This window comes from Ambystoma mexicanum, chromosome 4q, assembly GCF_040938575.1.
Source record: "Ambystoma mexicanum isolate Mex_15411 chromosome 4q, UKY_AmexF1_1, whole genome shotgun sequence".
In the NCBI taxonomy this organism is placed as follows: Eukaryota; Metazoa; Chordata; class Amphibia; order Caudata; family Ambystomatidae; genus Ambystoma; species Ambystoma mexicanum.
Genome location: NC_090928.1, coordinates 943001087 through 943021158, shown reverse-complemented (window position 1 = coordinate 943021158; position 20072 = coordinate 943001087). Strand labels below are relative to the sequence as shown.

The following is a 20072-nucleotide window of genomic DNA, read 5'->3' as shown; positions in this document are numbered from 1 at the left end:
TCCCCCTGTGGGTTCTTTTCGACGAGCGCCTAAAAAAGATACAGCGGGTGGGGCTCGCGTGGAAGGGCTTGTTGTCTGTGCGAGGTTCTCTATGTTTTGTTCTGCTGGAATATCGAATTCTCTTTGGGCTTCTGAGTCGGAACTGGAGGTGTTGTCTGATGTGTATTTAAATGATTTCTTCGGTGCAGCTTGGCTGTATTTGTCCATCCAGGTATATACCTCGTCATTAATGTAATCATAGGTATCTCTTCTAAATTTCTTGATCTTCTTTTGCTCTAATTCAGACTTGTAGTCCTCAAGTTTAGTATTGACCTCTAGTAGTATGTTATCATAATCTTCTCTTCCAAGTGTATCAACTAATTCTTTCTCTATTTCCTCAATTTCCGTCCTCAGGGTTGTTAGATTCTTTGATAACTCTTGGATAGTTAGCAAGATCAGATCCAATGAACATTTATTGAGTATAGATTCCCACCTTCGGACAAATTCTCTGCTCTCTTTGCACAAAGTCGGTCGGAGCTGTATGCGAAGCCCCCTTGGGATGCGTTGGTTTTTGAAATATCTTCCAAGGGTTATTGCGTGTAATTTTCTGTTTATCTCTTTACGTATAAGATACTCCAATTGTTTGATCCGTTTGGCCGGATCTTTTGGTGTAGAACCATGTGCACCAATTGACGTTTCGCTAATGAGTTCAAGAATGGCTGATGCTTCCTCAGTCGAGAAACCTAAAGTTTCTGCACATTTACTAGATAGACCTTCGATGTCCTCGAATGACATATTCAATGTATAAGGTAATCTCCTTTGTAATTGTGTGCCGCCACTGCTGTGTGTCTCCCAATGGAGGGAAGGGAAAGAAGCAGGAAGCAAAATTGAGTGGGCACCTCTCTTATTGACAAACTTGACCATGTAGATAAAAACCAATAAGAGATATGACATTAGACAAACCGGTTTTATTAAAAACATGGGAACAAAAGTTAATCTGATAATATTAAACATGCTAAAACCTGAGTCACTCATCTATAAATACCCCATATATGCGGCATTCATTGATCTTCATTTGGCATTCGATCTGGTGAATAGGGAGAAATTATGGAATAAACTGAGAACCTGGAGTTGTCCATCAGAAATTTTAGAGCCAATCAAACAACTATACAGCAACGCAACCATTAAGATCAGATTATGACAAGATGGAGTCCTTTTAGCCCCTATTGCCACCAAAAATGGACTGAAACAAGGCTGTCTACTTGCAGCTACACTCTTTAACTTGTATACCTCGGACATCTCAGATGATCAACGGTTCCAAACAGCAAATCCACCTAAACTAAATGCGACGCCGATCCCTTACATCTCATACGCCGATGACATCGTGATACTAGACAAAACCCCTGTAGGACTACAAAGAAGTCTAAACCAACTGGAATGTTACATGAAGTCGAACAACTTACAAATCAACACAAATAAAACAAAAATCATGACCGACTAACGTCCAAAAAAACAAAATGAAACGTATAACCATCACCATGGATGGGAAAAAATTGGCATATCAAAACACGATCAAATATCTGAGAATGCAGTTGAACCACTCTGAAGTAGAGAAAGAATGGGCGCAACAGCTTAAATCAAAAATATCCTCCTTAGCTCACCAAGGTTTAGTGATACACTACAAATTTGGGAAATACTGTATGAAACTCATCATAACCTTCTACAGGCAGAAGGTTGCTTCTATAATTACGTATGGGAGCGAAACGATGATCAACTTAAACCAAGCAATATGGGATTCACTAGAAGGAGCCTTCTGGCGAAAAATCTTAGCGCTTCCCACGACGTTTCCGGCACCAAGAATCCGGTACAACATAGCAACATAATCATTGAAATGCATAGTTATATGGAAACAGATTGATCTATACAGAAAAATGTCTAATGAAAACGACATACCACCTGTTGACCTTCTCCGCTATAGACAGAATTCGATCGCTGATACAGTGCTAAAAACATGGAAACACGCGGTAGAGCAAAAACTTCAAGGGAACGATATTACTTTGGAAATGCTCATAAACCATCCTCAAGTAGGAAAAAAGCGTCTTCAACAAAATGATTGGATTAACACAATTACAAAAAACAGATATCGATTGAACTTTAATTGCGAGTTAGACAATAGACCAATCAACTGCTTGCCACAATACTTAACTCTCTTTCCAGATCGCCACATCAGAGATCAATTTCATAGATTTAGATTAAACCAGTTACCCACACGAGAATTACTCACAATAACAAGACTGATCCCAAGAACTATATTTTACTGTCGGTTCTGTGAACAACTGGATACAGTCGAGACACTACATCATGTAATACTGGAATGCCTAACTGAAAAAAGAAACTTATTTAGAGAAATGGTTGTGAATCCAGGAGCACCCTTCAATCCAAATCATCGATGGGCCCAAATCCTTGAAGGAAAAAATAAAAACCTGACCATTACCATCATCCAATTTTGGAATAATATTACAGAACTGTGGAATAAAGAGAAAAAATAAACTGATGCACCAAGACAGAGTCAACATATATTGTGGAGACAGAAGGTCTCCTTTGCTGTTTCTTCGTTTGTTCTTTCTAGATTACATTATCGCAAATAGTTGTAGAGGAATGAAAAGTTTTGTAAAGAAACAATATCATTTTAATAAAAAAAAAAAATGTGTCTACTTCATCCCCATTGTGGTATATGGCTGCTATGCAGTATTTTGGACCGTCACTCTCTGCTGTCTGTAGTTGTGCCTCCTGTGTAGCACGAGGCACCTTTTTACTATTTCTATTCCCAATTGTCACCATCATCATTGCACTATTAGGTACTGCTTTTGCACAGCATCAGAGACCCAACTGGCACACACAAAGGATTAGCAAGATGAACTTGATGATAGGGATCAGCATCTTCATAGTCGTCCCAAGCCATAAGGGTACGCAGTGCAACGCCATGTTGATCCAGTGATCTTCCTACACTCCGGCTTCATTTTTCATTTTGGCCCCCAGCTTGTGTACTGCTGCTAGCACGTGTGATAGTGTCCCATTGTCTCTGTCTGCAGAAGTTACGAACGTGCAACATGAACTCCTGAACTTTTTGCAAACCCCGCTCTCCATAACTTTGAGGAGGTTGACGACATACCGATTCTGCATTGTCTTGAATCGGAGTGCTCTTAGTTCCACCTTGATGACAGTAAACCCTTCTTCCGTGTCATTCGCCAACTGGATTAGCTCCCACCTGACGATCTGGAGCCATTTGGCATTCGCTCTTGTTTGAATGCTGGGCACGAGGGAAGCGAAAAATGTCTCTGCTGAGTTGAAAAGTTTGTATTCATTTACAATCTGTGTGAGTAGATCAGATGATTCTTGGGACAGGTAGTTTGAGGAGCGTTTTCTCCTGAACAGGCGATCATGCCGCTCTTCTTAATACTCAAAAGATGGGGGTGGCGCTGTGGGTAGTGTCTCTGTGGGTCTTGGTACTGTTTGTCCGTCTGCAGTCACAGCTCCCCCCTATAGGTGCTTCTCCGGTACGACCAGCAGCGCTGAATGTAGTGTTGTGGGTGCGCTATAGCCCCTCCAGAATGGTGGGAGATGCAGGTACGCCTTCTTGCTGCAAACCCATTAATAGTCCATTAGTGCTGCAGTTCCTTTTCAGAGGTATGGAATGATTATTGTCCTATTGCAGCATTTGTTGGAGCCCATTGATACTTTTCCTTCGCCATAGAAACAGTTCATAATTTTCTTCTTGCTGCACCTTGACTGGTTTTTCGAGAGTGGTGACCCAAGTTAACTTTGTGATATGCACTGTCCATACGTGTGCACATGTTTTTTTCTACAAAGTCCAGTCTTTCATCAGAAAGGCCATAGAGCCCCTCTGCTTTGCACATAAAGGTCGATTCTTGCCACTTATTTTCCTTGAAACCTGTGCCGTTGATAGCCAGAAACGGTTCTTTGAAACATTTGGTGTCTTTTGATCCCATTTTGCATTTCTTTTCATCTGGTGGGAGAAGTTTCTTTTTAAGTCTGCGTGCCTGAAAGGTGCTCTTTATCCTACATAGTGCAAGGGGGATGAGACATTGTGACTCTCCTAGTGGTACCTCTTGAGGTACTAAAACCTTGAGTGCCCCAGATGCATGCGGTATTAAAGAACACACGTAGCAACTCCCATTGGTTGTTTGCCTTCCCATGGTACTCATATCCGAGTACCAACTGTTAGATTGCCCGGGATGGCGAAGGTCCTCCACTTTATCTAATCCTAAGCCATGGTAGGCATCATATTTTTACTGGCGTGTCTGCCTTCTCCTTCTACTATTATGTAAAGAGATTGTCGTTTCCCTGCCAAGCTTCTACATAATCTGTTGTTGTTGCATAGTGACTGTTGTACGTTTAATGGCAATAGCTGGGCCATTAGGCTACTGCACATTGTGGATTGGGAGCCACTACACGCAGTATTGGTGGTGGCAGGCATTATAGGTTGCTCACTATGCAGTGGGGAAACATCGGTATTTATATTCAGTTGTTGATATACCATAGTGAGGACAAAGGAACTCGGTTTTGCATTGGAAATAGGGGTGAGTAACACATCAAGAATTTAATCAAACTTTAAGGTAGACATCATATTAGGTTGCAAGATAGTTTGCTGAACTGTAAACATGGTAGGGTGTGACAGCGTAACATTTGTTTCATCTGATATACTCTCAGTCACATTATTTGGAAGTAAGAAAACTTTTGGGATTACATTGGGTGCATTTTTATGCAAGCTTGTTAAATCCAATGCCATATTGCTGTTCTACATCCATTTTACCCCCCCCTTCTTTTATATGGACCCCCCTGATAAAAGACGCACACCAATAAATCCCCAAATAAAACATAAGGATTGTAAACAGTATAGAACTAAAGTGCACCCCAGTATTATAGCTATATGCGTGGGATGAACTTATTTTATTCCTACTGCTATCTATCTGAATGGTGTCATTGAGCGGGGTCAGCTCCAGCATCGTTGCACCTATAGAGAGGGACAAAATGGGTTGGTATTAATAGAAATTTAGATAGGATCTGAGAAAGAGGGAGATAGAGATATTCCCTCAACATTTGCTTTTTTCTTTCAAGACAGTTTTTTCTGGCAATAGTGAGCACATCACTCGTCATTTTCAAAGGATCATGGCAGTTGTCTGATTTTCATTCTGAGTATTTGGGGTGGCGTTTAGGGCTTTTCTAATATCTGAGAGATGAATCCAATACCACAGGACCTTTACTTTTACAGCAAGTGGAGTGCAGTATATGACCTCATACGGACCATGGCATCTCAGGGAGTTACATTTCCGAATGAAGCTTTGCACATGTACCAACTCTGCTGGCATTAGAGGTTGTACAAACCCGGTTCCCGCTGGGGTCCCAGTGACTATCTTACATTCTGCAGTGAATGGGGGTGCAATCTGTTTCGATATGCATTTTATGGCCCAGATGAGCTGTGTCAGATATTCTTTGAACTCTTCCCCGAGCATTGTAGCTGCCCCACGGGCGTTGGATGTCGTCCTTACTGGTGACAGTGGCATTTGCATGCGTCTAAGAGTCACTTTTTCATGGGGGACAGGTGGTGGCCCTTGCTGGGTTGTGTGTGCAGCTGAAACAGTACCAGGGGCAGACAAAGCACCCATTATTTCTTTACGGAGGTACAGGCAGGATAATCTGCAAGGAAGCCGTTTATTTCTGTAGCACTCCATTTGTTTGTGGGTGGTAAATTGAGCACATTTTTTGTTTTATTCCCAGCAGTAATGTTATTTCTTTGAAAAGCTAATCGGAAAAATGTGTCCCATTATCTGATCATATAACTTCACATACTCCCCACGATGGGAATACCTCTCTCACTAAAACCTTTGCTGCGCAATTTGCATGTGGGTGGGCATCGAGAGGAGGGGCACACCACCACAATGAGATGTCTAGCACTGTTACATCTTTCTCCCATTTCTGCGTAATCTATATGCAGCTCACAGAAGGGCGTGACAGGGCTGGGCAATGTGCCGTGCAGCGTCCTTAAGGTCATCCCTGTACTGAACACTTGACATGTGGTGCACTGGACCACCATCATGTTGAAGTACTGGAATGAACAAATCTTCCTGGAGATCGGCAGCTATGTGCCGTTTTGAACTGTGTGCAGGAAAATGGAGTTGTTCAAACGCTACGTATTACAGTTCTATTGGCATGACAACCTTCCCTGTTTTGTTCTGTCTCCATAACAGATCCATGGAGGATTCGGTGCACCCTCATTTGAACCATAATTCTTGTTCTGCTGTTGGTGCTCTGCTCTGTAATTCTATCACCTGTGCACTGGGTAGTGCATTGTATCCGTTTGCTTTGGGAATTTCTGCTTTGCTCATTATAATACAGTCTATGCTCATGGGTATTGGGAGATACGCTGCTTCATTAGCTGCCACGGCTGCATTTCCCAAAGATATGTCATCTCTGTTTTGTGTGTGTGCTTGGCATTTCACTATTGCTACTACATAGGGTTCTGCAAGGGCTTCAATCAATTTATTTAGTTGTTCTGCATGTTGGACCGGGGGCCCATCAGCTCTCCCAAATCCCCTCCATCTCCAGCTCGCTAAACCTGCGTGTAACATTGTGGTTACATACGCTGAATCAGAATATATTGTCACAGAGCACGTTCTTGCTGCATGGAGTGCTTCAATCGATGCTATGAACTCTGCTGCTTGCGCGGAATAATGCATAGGTAAGCGTTTTGTAATCAATATTTCATAATCTCCTTCGTCCATCCTCACTACTGCAGCCCCTATGTGTTTTGCACCTGCTTCTTGATCAATGGATGCTGCCCAATCAACAAAGAACCCTTCTCCCTCCTCTAAGGCATATTCTCTTGCCTTTGGAATGTCACCCCCTCTCCCTCGTATGCTGCACCGTCATGTTCTTGCATGTCTTGGACGGTGCATGGCTCTGTAAGGAACGTGGCAGGGTTTACTGTCTTACACCTTACCACATGGATGTTCGGGTTGGACAGTATCACTTCATATACTGATGATCTTTGTGTAGAGAGGTTGGACTTTGATCTTTCTAGTATCGGAAACGTAGAGTGTTCAACGTACAGGGTACCAGAGCACCACATGACAATTGTGGAGCTTTTCTCCATTGCAAAGGGGGCTCCTGCAAGAACCTATTTGTACGCAAATTGACCTTGCATTACTGAATCGGGTGTGCCACTATAATGGTGAGTGGTTTGTGACCCATTGAACTTTTCTATATCAATACCACTGTCTGGGAGGTGCCATTGGAGTGCGAGAAAAGATAAAATTCCTGATCATAGTCAGGTGTGGCTAGTACTGGGGCTGTTGAAATTAACTGTTTGAAGTAATGTAATTAAATGTTGTTTGCATTTCTGCTGTCCAGGTGATGTGTTGTTTCCTTCTGTGCTTCTTTTGGTCCTTGCAGGAGGGGCCTTGTGTATACTGCATAATCTAGAATCCATGCTCTACAATAATTGCATAATTCTAGAAACTTCAGCATTTCCTTCACTGTGTTTGGTTTGGCGGTGGCGCACACTGTTGCCGCTCTGTCAGGATTATTCTTTTGCCATCTTTTGAAAACTGTTGGCTAAGTACAGGACCTCTGCCAAACAGTACTGCAGTTTTGTCTTGTCTACCTTGTACCCTTTTTGTGCAAGGAGTTGGAGAAGGGCAATGGAATCTCTCCTGCAACTTTCTTCGCTCTCACTGCAGACTAATAGGTCATCTACATATTGAATGATGGTGCTTGGAACTTGAATATTGCTGAGATCTTCGTGCAATATTCTGTTGAATATGCTCGGACTTTGATAATACCCCTGAGGCAAACAACAGTGTTCATACCGTCTCCCCCACCTCCCCCCAGGGTGAATGCTGTGAGATACTTTGATTCAGGGTCAAGGGTCACAGAGAAAAAGGTGTTTTTCAAATCTACCACAGTGAAGTGGGTGGCCTGTTTTGGGATGCTGCACAAAATGGAGGCAGGATTTGGGACAAGAGGGAACTCTTTTTGGACAATATCGTTGAGGGGTTAAGGTCCTGGATCATACGCCCATTCCCCCCTTTTGCTTTCTTAATGGAGTACACAGCCGTGTTGATTGGGGAGGTTGAGTAGACACATATTCTTTGCTCTAAGAGCGCTCGCAGTGTCTCTTGAATCCCTTCCTCAGCCTCTCTAGACAGGGGTTATTATTATCACTCTGGGTAATATTGCTCTGAGCTTGAGTGTTCTCTTTACAGGGGTCGCTTCTCTTAGTAGTCCTACATCATGGGGGTTGGTGGGGTGGCGCCTCCTGTATGTGTGTCTCACAAAAGGGTGATGGTCCGCTGACAATAGTCATGAGGGGGCTTGGTATTTTTCTGTGCTGTACCATAATATCACAAGGAATGTTGATTTCTAATACTATCTCCCTGTCATTGTTGTCGTGCGCGAACAATTCTTCGTCAGTTAATTCACGCAATGGTATATTGGGGCCCATGCACAGCACTGTGCGCCACTCGCACCCATGAATGCCACTTCCAATTGCAACAATTCTTTTGGCAGACACTTGCACCCATTCTAAATCTAAGGACAGGATGGTACCAGCTACAATTTCTGGGCTTGCCACGGGGCGAAAGACAAAATCAGAGGGCACTCTCCATTCCTTCCTAGTTATTTCAGGCACTGTTCTTGCTAGCACTCGAATTCGATATATGAACATGTCAGGGTTCACTGGTATTGCCCTCACCTTTATTTCGTTAGCCCAGGTATGTATTAACAACTTTGCCCTGGGGGAGCACATACCAGGGGTGGAGCAAACAATCCCTCTTTCGGTGAATGATATGCTCATATTTAATTTGCTGAGCAAATCTCTTCCTAGTAAATTGACTGGGGAGCTTTCGTGATACAATAAGGGTGCTCGCACCACCTAACGTCCAAATCTTCTGTGTAAGGCACCGTGACCACAGCCCCAGAGAATCCCTGCGTATCGAGAGTTTGGCCAGATAACGGAAAATCACTTTCACAAATGCATGACTTCTCCGCCCCCGAGTCCACCATAAAGATGAACTGTCTGTTTCCTATCTCTGCCCCCACCAGTGGTTCCTCTTCTGGATGCAAGGTAGTAGATAGTACTGGACACGCAAGTGCTCTCTGTGGGCTGTCCTAGTCGGGACAGGTGTCTGTCCTCTAGCAAGAGAAGGTGTCTCCACCGAGCACGCATGCAGGAACACTTACCTGAAGTATAGTGGCTTAGTCGCAGCAGTACTGGACTACCACGTGCAAGCGACCAGTGAAGGAACTCGGTCCAGATCACACAAGCGCCCCTGCAAGAAGCAGCAGGACGGAGTGCTCACCAAAACTAATCAACAGGTGAGCTTTCCAGGGACAGCGCATCCCACGGGTACCACGGTTTGGGAAAAGGGATCTGGAAGGGGATCAGGTGCACAAGCTGGCATACTCATGCCCCCTATTTTCCACGCAGGAGCAGTCCCGAGCAGCATCATCTATTGCCACCAGTCACCACATAAGCACAGAGGGCGAAGTAGGACCTGAGCGACCTCACCCCCGGGAGGGCTGCAACCATGCCCCAACGCCTTCGCAGAGACCAGGTGAGCGTAACACCAGAGGACATAATGGGGCCGCCCAGCTCCCTTGTGGATGAGGGGCATCTGTAGTTTCGATTTCATCTTTCCACCCTTCACTCATGTTCCTTTCTTTTTCACTAGGGCCAACCTCCGAAGCCTATTTCTGAGACTTCCCTCCCATGTATCTTCCACTCTGGGGGTGGCCCACTGTACTCGCTGTATCCCTCCCGTTGCACGCTCCTCCACTTTGTCAAAGTCGCTCCAATACTCTTCGTCCCTTACCGATCCCATGTTCTCATACCCCAAACTATCACCCCCAAACATAACCCTCTGGCCCGACTCACTCTGGATGTTCTGATCTCTTCAGACCTTCCTATTTCTTTCCCTCTCACCACTCATCTCTCCTGGAGTGATCACTTTCTCCTTTCCTCCCAGCTCACCCTCTCTACCCCTCAGGCCAAGCCACCTCCAGCACTACCACCCACCTTCTCGGTTATCCGACCTATGAAGCGTGTCAGTTGAGGCTTTCGCCGCCACTTTCTCACCCCTCCTCCCCCTTTGGCTGACTCGCACCCTAACACAGCCCTTTCCACAGTCCACTCTGCTATATCTTATACTCTTGATGTTCTTACCCCTGTCATGAGGATCCGCTTGAAGCCCAAAGCCAAGTGCAACTCCTGGTACGGCTCAGACATCATTACCCTCAAATGCAAGTGCAGGGTGGCTGAGAGGAAATGGCGTGCTTTCGGTACATCCTCTGACAAACTGGCCTGCTGCCTGCTCCAAAGGCAATACCGGCTCTCTGTCCACACCAATGAGAGAGCTCACATCCAAGCCTGCGTCTCTGCGGCATCTAACAACTCGTCCGAACTCTTTAAAATCTGCAAGGAACTTTCCTATCCTGCTGCAGTCTCTACCTCTCCTGTCCCCTCCCAGGCCCTCTGCACGGCTCTGGCTTCTCATTTCCTCTCTAAAACTCAGGACATCCTGTCCTCTCTTTTTTCCTCTCCCCCTCCTTCCTCTACTCCCTGCTCTTCCTCTGGCCTTTCTTCGGCCACCTCTCCTCCCTCCTTCTCTGTCTTTCCCATGTTCTCCCCAGATGAGGTGTCTAGACAAGTCCGATCTATGAAAGTCTTGTCAAAACAAGTTCACCTCTGCTCCTCCAAAACCATTAAGGACCACATTGACACCCGGCTCCTACTCTGGCTGACTTCTGCAAGCACTTCTTTGCCACTGGAGTCTTCCCTTCCCCCCTGAAGCACTCCCTTGTGCACCCTCTTCTTAAGAAACCCTCTGCTGACCTGTCCGGCCCGGCTAACTATCGCCCAATCTCCATCACTCATTTCCTGGGCAAACTCCTGGAAAATCTGGTCATCTCCAAGCTTAATCTTCACACTGAATCTGTTAGTTGTCTCTGTGACCATCAGTCTGACTTCAGAGCTGCCAGAAGCACGGAAACTGCTCCCCTGAACATCCGTGAAGACCTGCTCTTCAACCTCGATTCCAACACTCCCCTGTGTCCTCATCTTACTTGATCTTTATTTTGCCTTTCACACGGTCAACCATGCCATCCTGCTCAACCGTTTCCGTGATAATCTGGGTATCACCTATCAGGCCCTGGCTTGGCTGACTTCTTTCCTCTCCTGTCAACCCTCCCAGGTCCAACTTGGGTCCTTCCTCTCCTCTATCTCTATCTCTACCTGTTGTGTGCCTCAGGGGTCTAACCTTTCTCCCTGGCTGTTCAACCAATACCTGGCACTTCTTGCCCACCGCATTGCCGCTCTCTGCTCCAACTTTCAGTGCTATGCGGATGACACTCGGTTCTTTTTCAGGCTCCCTTCAGCCACCTCTTCTCCTTCTCTCATCTCTGACTGTCTGTCTGCTATCCAAGAGTGGTGTGCTGCCAATTATCTCTGCCTAAATGCCAGTAAGACTGAGATTCTCCTCGTCGCTGGACTGGACTACTGCAACAGCCTCTTTATAAATCTGCCTGCCTCTACCCTCCGCTGTCTGCAACTCATCCAGAACAGGACTGCAAGACTTGTCCTTGGCCTCAAGCCCAGGGATCGTATCTCTCCAGGACTGAAATCTCTGCACTGGCTCCCAGTGGCTGTGAGGATCAAGTTCAAAACCCTCTGCATTGTCCACAAGGCCTTCTGGTGCCTGGGCCCTCAATAACTTCTACTCTCTCTTCCTAAATATCTTCCTTCTCGAGCTCTTCGCTCATCCGCATCCAACTTCTTCAGGGTCAGTCGCTTCTCCAAGCAACGAGTTGGTGGTAGATTTCTTTCTTCGGCTGGGGCCACCCTCTGGAACAGCTTCCCTGCCTCTCTGAAAATGTTCTCTCCTCCTCTCCCCTGATAAACTCCTGGCTGAAACTGAAACAGCATTGGTCACATGGCTACCCTCTGTTCTCGGGCCAAGGTCCCCTCCCCGCCAGTTGCACACCTGCACTCCCTCCCTGGCAACCCTTGCACTCTGGGGCTGTTTCTGTATTCCTACAGCCCCCTACCAGCACTTGACACCTGTTGTCTGCACCTACCCTTGCACCTGCCACCAGCTGGCCATATATCTTATTTATTGTTCCTATTTTTTGTTTCTATTTATTTACTGTTTATCCTATACTGCACTTCCCCTCCCTTTCCCCCTCGCACTTTCCCCTTCCCCACCTCGCCTGCACTTGCGCAATCTCAATGTCACCTGGCCTAGTAAAATCGCTGTCTCTGTCTTCCCTCTGTTCCCCTCCCTTGCCTCGTCGCGCCTTGAAACACTTTTGCATAGGCGCGTCATAAATGCCATATCATATCATATCAGTTTCCCCTTCTCTTTCTACTTGCACAGCCCATATGGGCGCACTATCAATCCTGAAGAGTAAGTCTCCTGATTCCATTCATCTTCCGGTAGGGGAGGAGTTGCACTTGGGGGTCGGGGCCCACTCTCTGGTCCTCGTGCTACTTCGCACGCTGCTCACACTCGAGCCAACTCTGTGTGGGTGGACTTCAGTGCCGACTCAATATCCCTCGCACTTACTGCAGTATGGGTGGCGGTGGTGGTCACTGGGTCATAGGGTGGCGGCGGGGATGTACTTGGTGTTGCTTGTGCACTCCCCACTGACACATAAGTTGGATTTGAGTACCCTTCTGCTAGCCGCGTGAGCAATGGATACATTCTCTTGGGCTTCTCTTTTTCTCCCACCTCACCTCCCGTCACTGTTAATGTTTCCGGTCCCCTCTCAATTTTATCTGTGGCGGTTGCTTCTTCAAACATCCGCCACATATCTAATATCTCCCTTCTGTTTTTTTAAATGTTTCCCCTTATACTTAGCTGTCAGATAAGTGGACAGGTGGCCTAACGTTCCATTATCAAAGGACCCGTCTTTGGGCCAAGCATGGTATAGTCCCTTCCCCTTGTCTCTGTTATCCATTGGCCGTGGTATTTTTTTATTCGGTCACTAGGTGGGAGGTGTTTACAAATTTGGGATAGTGGGGTATCTGTCCCCATGGCTGGTCACTTTTGTCTCGGGTATACTTCCCAACGAGGAATTGTATGGACCTTTTCCCTTTTCTGCCCCTTAATTTTCTTCCCCGCTACAATCTGTGGCCGTATGTTTGTCAGTCAATGATTGACTGTCACATATATCACACTCCTGTTTATCAAAAGGTCAAACATACATGGACACGAACCAATATTTTACCAAAAAACATAGTTAAAATAATAACTGCTGCTTATTTCCGAGCCCTCTAATTATATGTGGCTCCTACTTTATTCTCTGCACTGATCGAGATAGGGCAATGGGGCTGCCACCTTCTACCCCCTTTCGGGTAGGTTCCTGTATCTCCTATTAATAGTCTCTTCATTACTCTTAACTAAAAAACATTTTTTTTTTAAAAGGAATAAATGGCCATGGAAAAATTCTTTTTACTTCACTTATCCACTTTGTTCATTCACATTCAACCACTCAAAAGCCTACTGTTTCCCCTTTCAAATTATACTCGCATGTCTGTGTTCTTCCAAAAATCATCTTTTAATCCACAACGCCTGGGCCTCTCCCTCGTCCGCAGCCTGGTATTTGCAAAGCAGGAACCCACAAGAACCGCTTCTTCTGCGTATGTGTTTTTGAAGGACTGGTCAGATGTAGGCAGGCACAGCCTTTCCGGAGAGTCCCTGGATCTCGCCGCAGGTACGCAGGGCTGAGGAAATCACTCTAAGGGGTCACCAAATGAAGGCACCAACCTCAAACACGTGTCTCAATAATTACACACCCTGCCTCAAACACGTGTCTCAATAATTACACACCCTGTCAGGGAATAAGACCAAGAGAGAGATTGCAAGGAAAACAAAGTTTATATAATATTAATGCGCCAGCAAAGAACTCTGCTACCTGAGAGCGCTGTACCAAAAATTACACGGGCAGCACATTAAAAAGGGCAAACGCATCATCAGTGACGATTTAGTACAAGGCAAAGACATGTTGCTGGTTGGTGGGGGACATATAAATGGGCCTGCTCCATATGAGATACCATGTCCTAATTGGCTGCTGCTTCCCAGTCGATTTTGGTACACGTGGGTCAGCTGGGCTGATCTGCGCAGTGAAGGCTGGATCGTGAGGGTGATACATTCTAACTATCTAGGCTAAACAACAGGAACCGATAATTCATGAACAATGGTAGATACCTGAGCATCACATGAAAGGGGGGGTCTTGTGAGTAAAGAGAATAATATATAGACATGCCAACCTCCACATTCAGGGCTTCGTTGATACTGCAGTTCCCGCACCCAAGTGTCTCCCCTGGGGGTTTGATCTACTGCCTGCCTTCCCTGATGCCCCATGATATGAACAGACGTGTGTTGCTTTTGGGAAAATATATTGCTGCACAGGATTAGATCTGTGGTGGGTAATCTGAAATGGGCAAGACCAGGGAGTTAGATGGTTATCAGCATGAAAGGATATGGGGGATTGAGACAGAGAGGCCAGGTGGGCTCTGGCCTGGCGGGGTGGGGGTCAAGGGGGTGCTGTTTAGTGGAGTTCGGTGGGCCTTCATGCTGTGGCCTGTTTCTGTCCCACGCTCTCCGCGGAGCGCATTCTTTGAAAAACGATGCATGGTATTAGCAACATCGAGAGGACAGGGAACGGATGGACTTCTGTGGGAAGAAGGCTTGTGCGGAGCTGGTCTGATGTGTTGATGGCTTCCGCTCTGTGTGAGAGGCCGGGGATATGAGTGCTGCAGCCTGACTGAGTGGTGGATTTTTGCGGCAATGTTATTCATCTAATTCTCAGTTATAAGGCTCTTTACACGTGCCATATGGGTGAAGATTTTTCTCCTCTCGGCTTTGATGGGTTTACTCACGTATCTTGTGGCTAGGGGGGTGCGATAGGACCATTTCCTTCCCAACACCCCAAATAAAAAAAGAATTCTGTGTTTTTTCGATTAAAACCTGGCGGCAAAAGAACATAGAACCGAAACAAACAAATTGCTCATTGACAGCTTTTGTTTTTTGCAGACCATTTGCTACACAATATTTGAAAAGGGACATGTTGCAGCTGTCTGGGCTTCCCCGACCCAAAGCATGGGTTAGGGGGAGGGGCCACAGATTGGCCCCAAAACTTTAAAGAAAATGGGTGATTTTACCAAAGGCTCTGCAGACATGGAGCCGGGTCTCAGAGCTGGCCCACCAATCCAGGCATCAAACTTGCATTTGCTTCGCCCAGGTCATAGCCTATGGCTATGCCTCAGGAAAAGTGGTCCTTGGGCCATGGCCGAAGTGGTCACTGGTAGAGGCCAACAGACAAGTGGCAAAACCCAGTGGCTATTTCAGATGGTTTGTTGGGACAGTGCTGGGGGCATGGCTGATGTCCATGCCCAACCAAAGTGCAGGAACGTTCATGCCCAAGAGCAAGAATGCGGTAACGTTGCGGCTGGGTCTGCCCACAGGACTGGCACAGTGTCTTCTTCGAGAGATTTGGGGGACCCTGGGCCACGTTCGGGGTATTGCGGCCACTGACTTACCCCAATTTACCTCTAGGGTATCCTTTTTTTTTAACAGGAATTCAAGTGCATTTGTTGAAAGGGAACTTTTAATGCAGTCACACGCCCAAAATGAAGGAGATCCACAGATGCAAAGGGGGAAAACATTGTTTTTTATTATAAAGGAGCGAAACACTATAGAGCACATTTTCGAGTAGCAGTAAACAAAGACATTAAAGACAAGTTTAACTGTGTTGCGCTTGTCTTGATGCTTCCATTGACGCCCCAGGGAATTTTAATTGTTTTTGAAGGCAGAGGGCGGGATTGGAACATGAGTTGTTTGTGGCTCCCTTTTACACTCTGCCTTAAAAAACAACTTGGTATTACACCATCATGATATTTTGGTGTATATTTTTAAACATATATGTTATTGTTTGTTACAGTGAGCATAAACATCTCAGACTATACAATTCTTTTCTGACTTAATGGTATATTCTTTTCATTGCACAACATAGATGAATTTTCAATATACGATCTCACTACTGCACCTTATAATATCATTTCCTTTTATGATATGTACATTTCATGTAATGGTATATGCAATTTACTATATAATATATGTGCTTCATTTTGTAACATATACTTTACAATTACCATTGAATACACATTCACATCCACCAGCAAACACTATTATACTCCCCTCTCATTAACCATCTTTTACTCAGCCATGTATTTGTGTGTTTCGTCTATTCCCACTCCTTCCCTCTCAACTACTCCTTTTTTCATTTCTCCCCACAGCCCACCCTCTGGTTTCCCCCTTTTTGGGCACAATACTCCACCATCTAGACAAGACTTATCACTATAAAACCATTATGATGGTGATGTGTGCAGTATAAAAGACTCCTGACATAACATATATGATCTGTATGAAAAATATGCATTGGGAATGCTGAATAATGTCCCCAAGGGACTGTCATAAGGAGATTTGTTTTTCAAATATTTTGTTTTACATGTGAAAGACTACATTTCTAATACTCTGTTTCATTTACAAAATATATATATATATATATATATCTCCCCTAAGTGTATACTACATTTTAAAATGTTATTTAAACTACAGTTGTTTTGATACAGGATGGAGAGTGACTGAATGTTGTTTGTGTTGATGGGGAGTAAATCAGATGTGTGTAAAACTGTGACTTTGATTATCCGCAAACAAATAGAGTCAAGAAGAAAAAAGAACTCAGAAGGAATACTAGATTTGCTGTATTTATGAAATGAGTTACATATCCTAGAACATTTTTGCAATATTGACTATAAGAATTTGCCTTTTGACAAATGTTTCTAATTTCAGGACACTGATTCCAAATCGTCTGTTAAAGGGGTAGTTACACAGCTTGGGGAAGGATCCAGCGATGGACTACAGCTGTCTTCCAGCCTTCAGTTTCTTGACGAAGACCTTGAAACTTCTTCTTTACCCGACATCAGTGACGATCAACATTTTGATATTCTTCAAAAGTCCCTTCAAGAAGCTAACATTACAGAGCAAACTTTGGCCGAAGAGGCCTACTTGGATGCAGATATAGGTTCTAGCCAAACATTTGCACAACAACAACTTCATCCTCCTTCAGCAACATCTTTTACTCCGACTTCTGATAGCACAAATTACTCAAGTCAGACTTTGCATCCCTTGGGAGTTACTCATCTGCCAGTTGGGGCATCATTTGCAAGCAGTACAGTTGGTGTACAAGACTTTATGCAGCATGTGGGAATTAGTGTTCCCAGACAGCAAATGCCTAACTGTAATCAGTTAAGCGGATCTGGGCAGATTCAACTAATAAGTCCATTCAACAATCAGCCTTCCATGATGACTATTAATAGCATTGATGGATCTCCACTTATTTTTAAACGCACTGGGCAGCCACGATCCACAAGCATGGGTGGTGGTGTATTGGTTAACAGAGAGACAACAAATGGCAATTCAATGTATGGGAGCTCCGATTTAAGCCCAGGTGGACAGACTATGAGTGTGCCACTAAGCAGTGCAAGTTTTCAGACATCCCTGCCATTGCACAACATAATTATACAGAGAGGACTTGAACCAAATGCAAATAAAATTCCAATTAATATCCAAACAAAATCCCTTCAAATAGATCAGCATACAGCTTACAATATGAATAACACTGGAATAAAGCAACATCATATACAACAAGGGATTCCTTTTGCTTCGGGAAACATGCCTCAGAGTTTGACAGTCTGTAACCAGCAAAGTTCTGGCAAAATAGTTCCTTCAGAATCTATGAGTAATACAGGAAGTAGTATTGTTATTCATTCACCAATGGTACAACATCAAGCACATCAAAATCAATTCCTTATTCCTACAGGCATGTCGGCAACTTCAAGCTCACCTCATCACATCCAGACCATCAATGGGCAGCTTATGCAGACTCACCCAACTCATCTTGTTCCTACCCATGTGTCGACTGAGCATGTAATGCTGAATAGAAACTCTTCCAGCATGATCCAAGCCAACCATCCCTATTCTGGACAGATGTTCAGCAGTCAGAATGCTTCTGTTCAGGTGATCTCTGATCAGACATATTCAGGTCCAGGAAGTCAAGCTGTCGTAAACCATGGGACTTCTCAAATTGGTGGTGGACACGTGACCCTACACCAGGCATCACCGACATTAATACATGCATCTCCCAACCATGGTAATGTTCCTCAAGGTAGTTCAGATTTTATTACAATGTCAATAGGACAGCCTTCAGTCACTGGTATTCAGGTGTCTAACCGATTCTCTGTTGTGTGTACTGCCACAGAACATTCCAGTGGTGGGAACTCAGTTCAGACAGTTGCCTCAGGAGTACATTTGTTTGGAGATCAACCTGCACACCAAGACAGAACCCAAACTTCAGTCAGTACGTCTCATTGTCTTCCATTACCTTCCTCCAAGTCTACCAACTCCTTCACTGACTCCACAGTAGCACACCAGACTTATTCCTGTTGTCAGGTATGAATACTTTTTAGTATATATTAGTAACCCATTAAGATTAAGTAGTAGAGTAACATCTAGGAAAACTATGGAGTTTACTTTTTCTTCATATTGAATTGTATATGTTTACTTTGTATTTGTTATTTCATTGTCATCTATGAGAAAAAGCAGACATTTTATGTTTTGTTTCACAGTTGGCACTAATTCTCCACAAAGCGGAACCAAAACTAATGGTACGAAGTACTGCAAGAGGAAAAGATCATTGGTGGATATAAAGAGTGCTTTTGCACTAAGCAGTTTTTTTATCTGTTGTTTTTAAAGAGTTTTTGCATGAACATCCATTTAAGTTATACAAATATAAGCATAATGTGTAACTGTGAGACAAAGTAAAACATCAAACAGATTACAGAAATCAGGCACCACGACAAAAGAAAGAGGATCATAGTCAATGTTCCCTCTAATTATTGTTCCCTTGCTTTGCTTTTGTGCGCACCTTATTATCAATGTGCGCAACTAAATTACGAGGTAAGCTACTTTGTGAGCATGCGTAGTTGGTGAGCTACCATCTCCAAAGAGGTTGGAACAGAATGTATCCTGCCCAACCACTGCAATTCTTTACGAGTCTGTGTAAAAGGTGCATCTTGAAACACTTTTTCCCAACATATAGGCTTAAAAAAAAATATATATATATATATATATATTGTGTGGCTATAAGGAGAGCTCATGAACCAGTCCAAAACTTTAAGATATGCCATAGCTCCTTACCAGAATTACTCATGTGCAGAGAAACCAAATGTGTATGCACAAAAAAGCTTTGTATGGTCGGGATGAACAATAGGTGTAGTTGTGAAGTTAGGGATAGTAAGGATCCTTTAAACTTCAAAATAAAAGTCTATAACCAAAACCATGCCACCTTTGGGTCAGAGTCCTTCTTCAACACATTTTGATGTGGTGTCAGGAGTGGGATCTGACCCAATTGATACAAATTGGGGAACTTGAAAAGGGGGGAAAACCGGTAGTTGTGGCAATTAATTTGTCGACACTGCTTAGAGACAACTCAGAAAGTGTGTAAAACCATTTGTAAAAAATACTCATGTTTATTACAAAAAAGCAAATATCACTTATCACTGACGTGGCTGTCAAACATTCTGACACTAGCATTTTTGCAAATAAAATAATGGCAACTAAGAGGAATGTGTCAGAAAACATGCAAAAAGGAATTCATGTGCCACTTTAATAAAGTAAATCGAGGTCCAGGAGTACATGCCTCAAAATGTGTGTAAGGACGATAATTGCATTTGAATCAGAATATGATGATCAGAATTCCTGGGCCTCTGCTTGTTATCCACATTACGTGGTCCTGTGAGTTGCGACATTTGCTCAAACAGCCTTACAACTAAGAGGCATGTACACGATCCATTGTTACCCCCTAAAAACAGGAAAATGTGCACAACCAAAAACCGGAAACCTTGAACATATAGAAACCTACCCCCCTGTTTCTATCCACAAAATTCCATTGAT

At 44.3% G+C, this 20072-nt stretch overlaps 1 protein-coding gene across 8 annotated transcripts in view; it reads left to right on the top strand.

Annotated features, from left to right (window-relative positions):
* The window catches only part of BICRAL (BICRA like chromatin remodeling complex associated protein), a 2181199-nt gene that overhangs the window by 684010 nt on the left and 1477117 nt on the right, over positions 1–20072 (top strand). For 6 of the 8 annotated variants that reach the window (XM_069608491.1, XM_069608492.1, XM_069608490.1 and 3 more), the window contains one exon: positions 16911–18569. In XM_069608491.1, the coding sequence (XP_069464592.1) occupies positions 16911–18569 (1659 nt within the window). The remainder of the gene's footprint in view (positions 1–16910; positions 18570–20072) is intronic. The other 2 variants (XM_069608494.1, XM_069608493.1) reach the window with 2 other exon arrangements.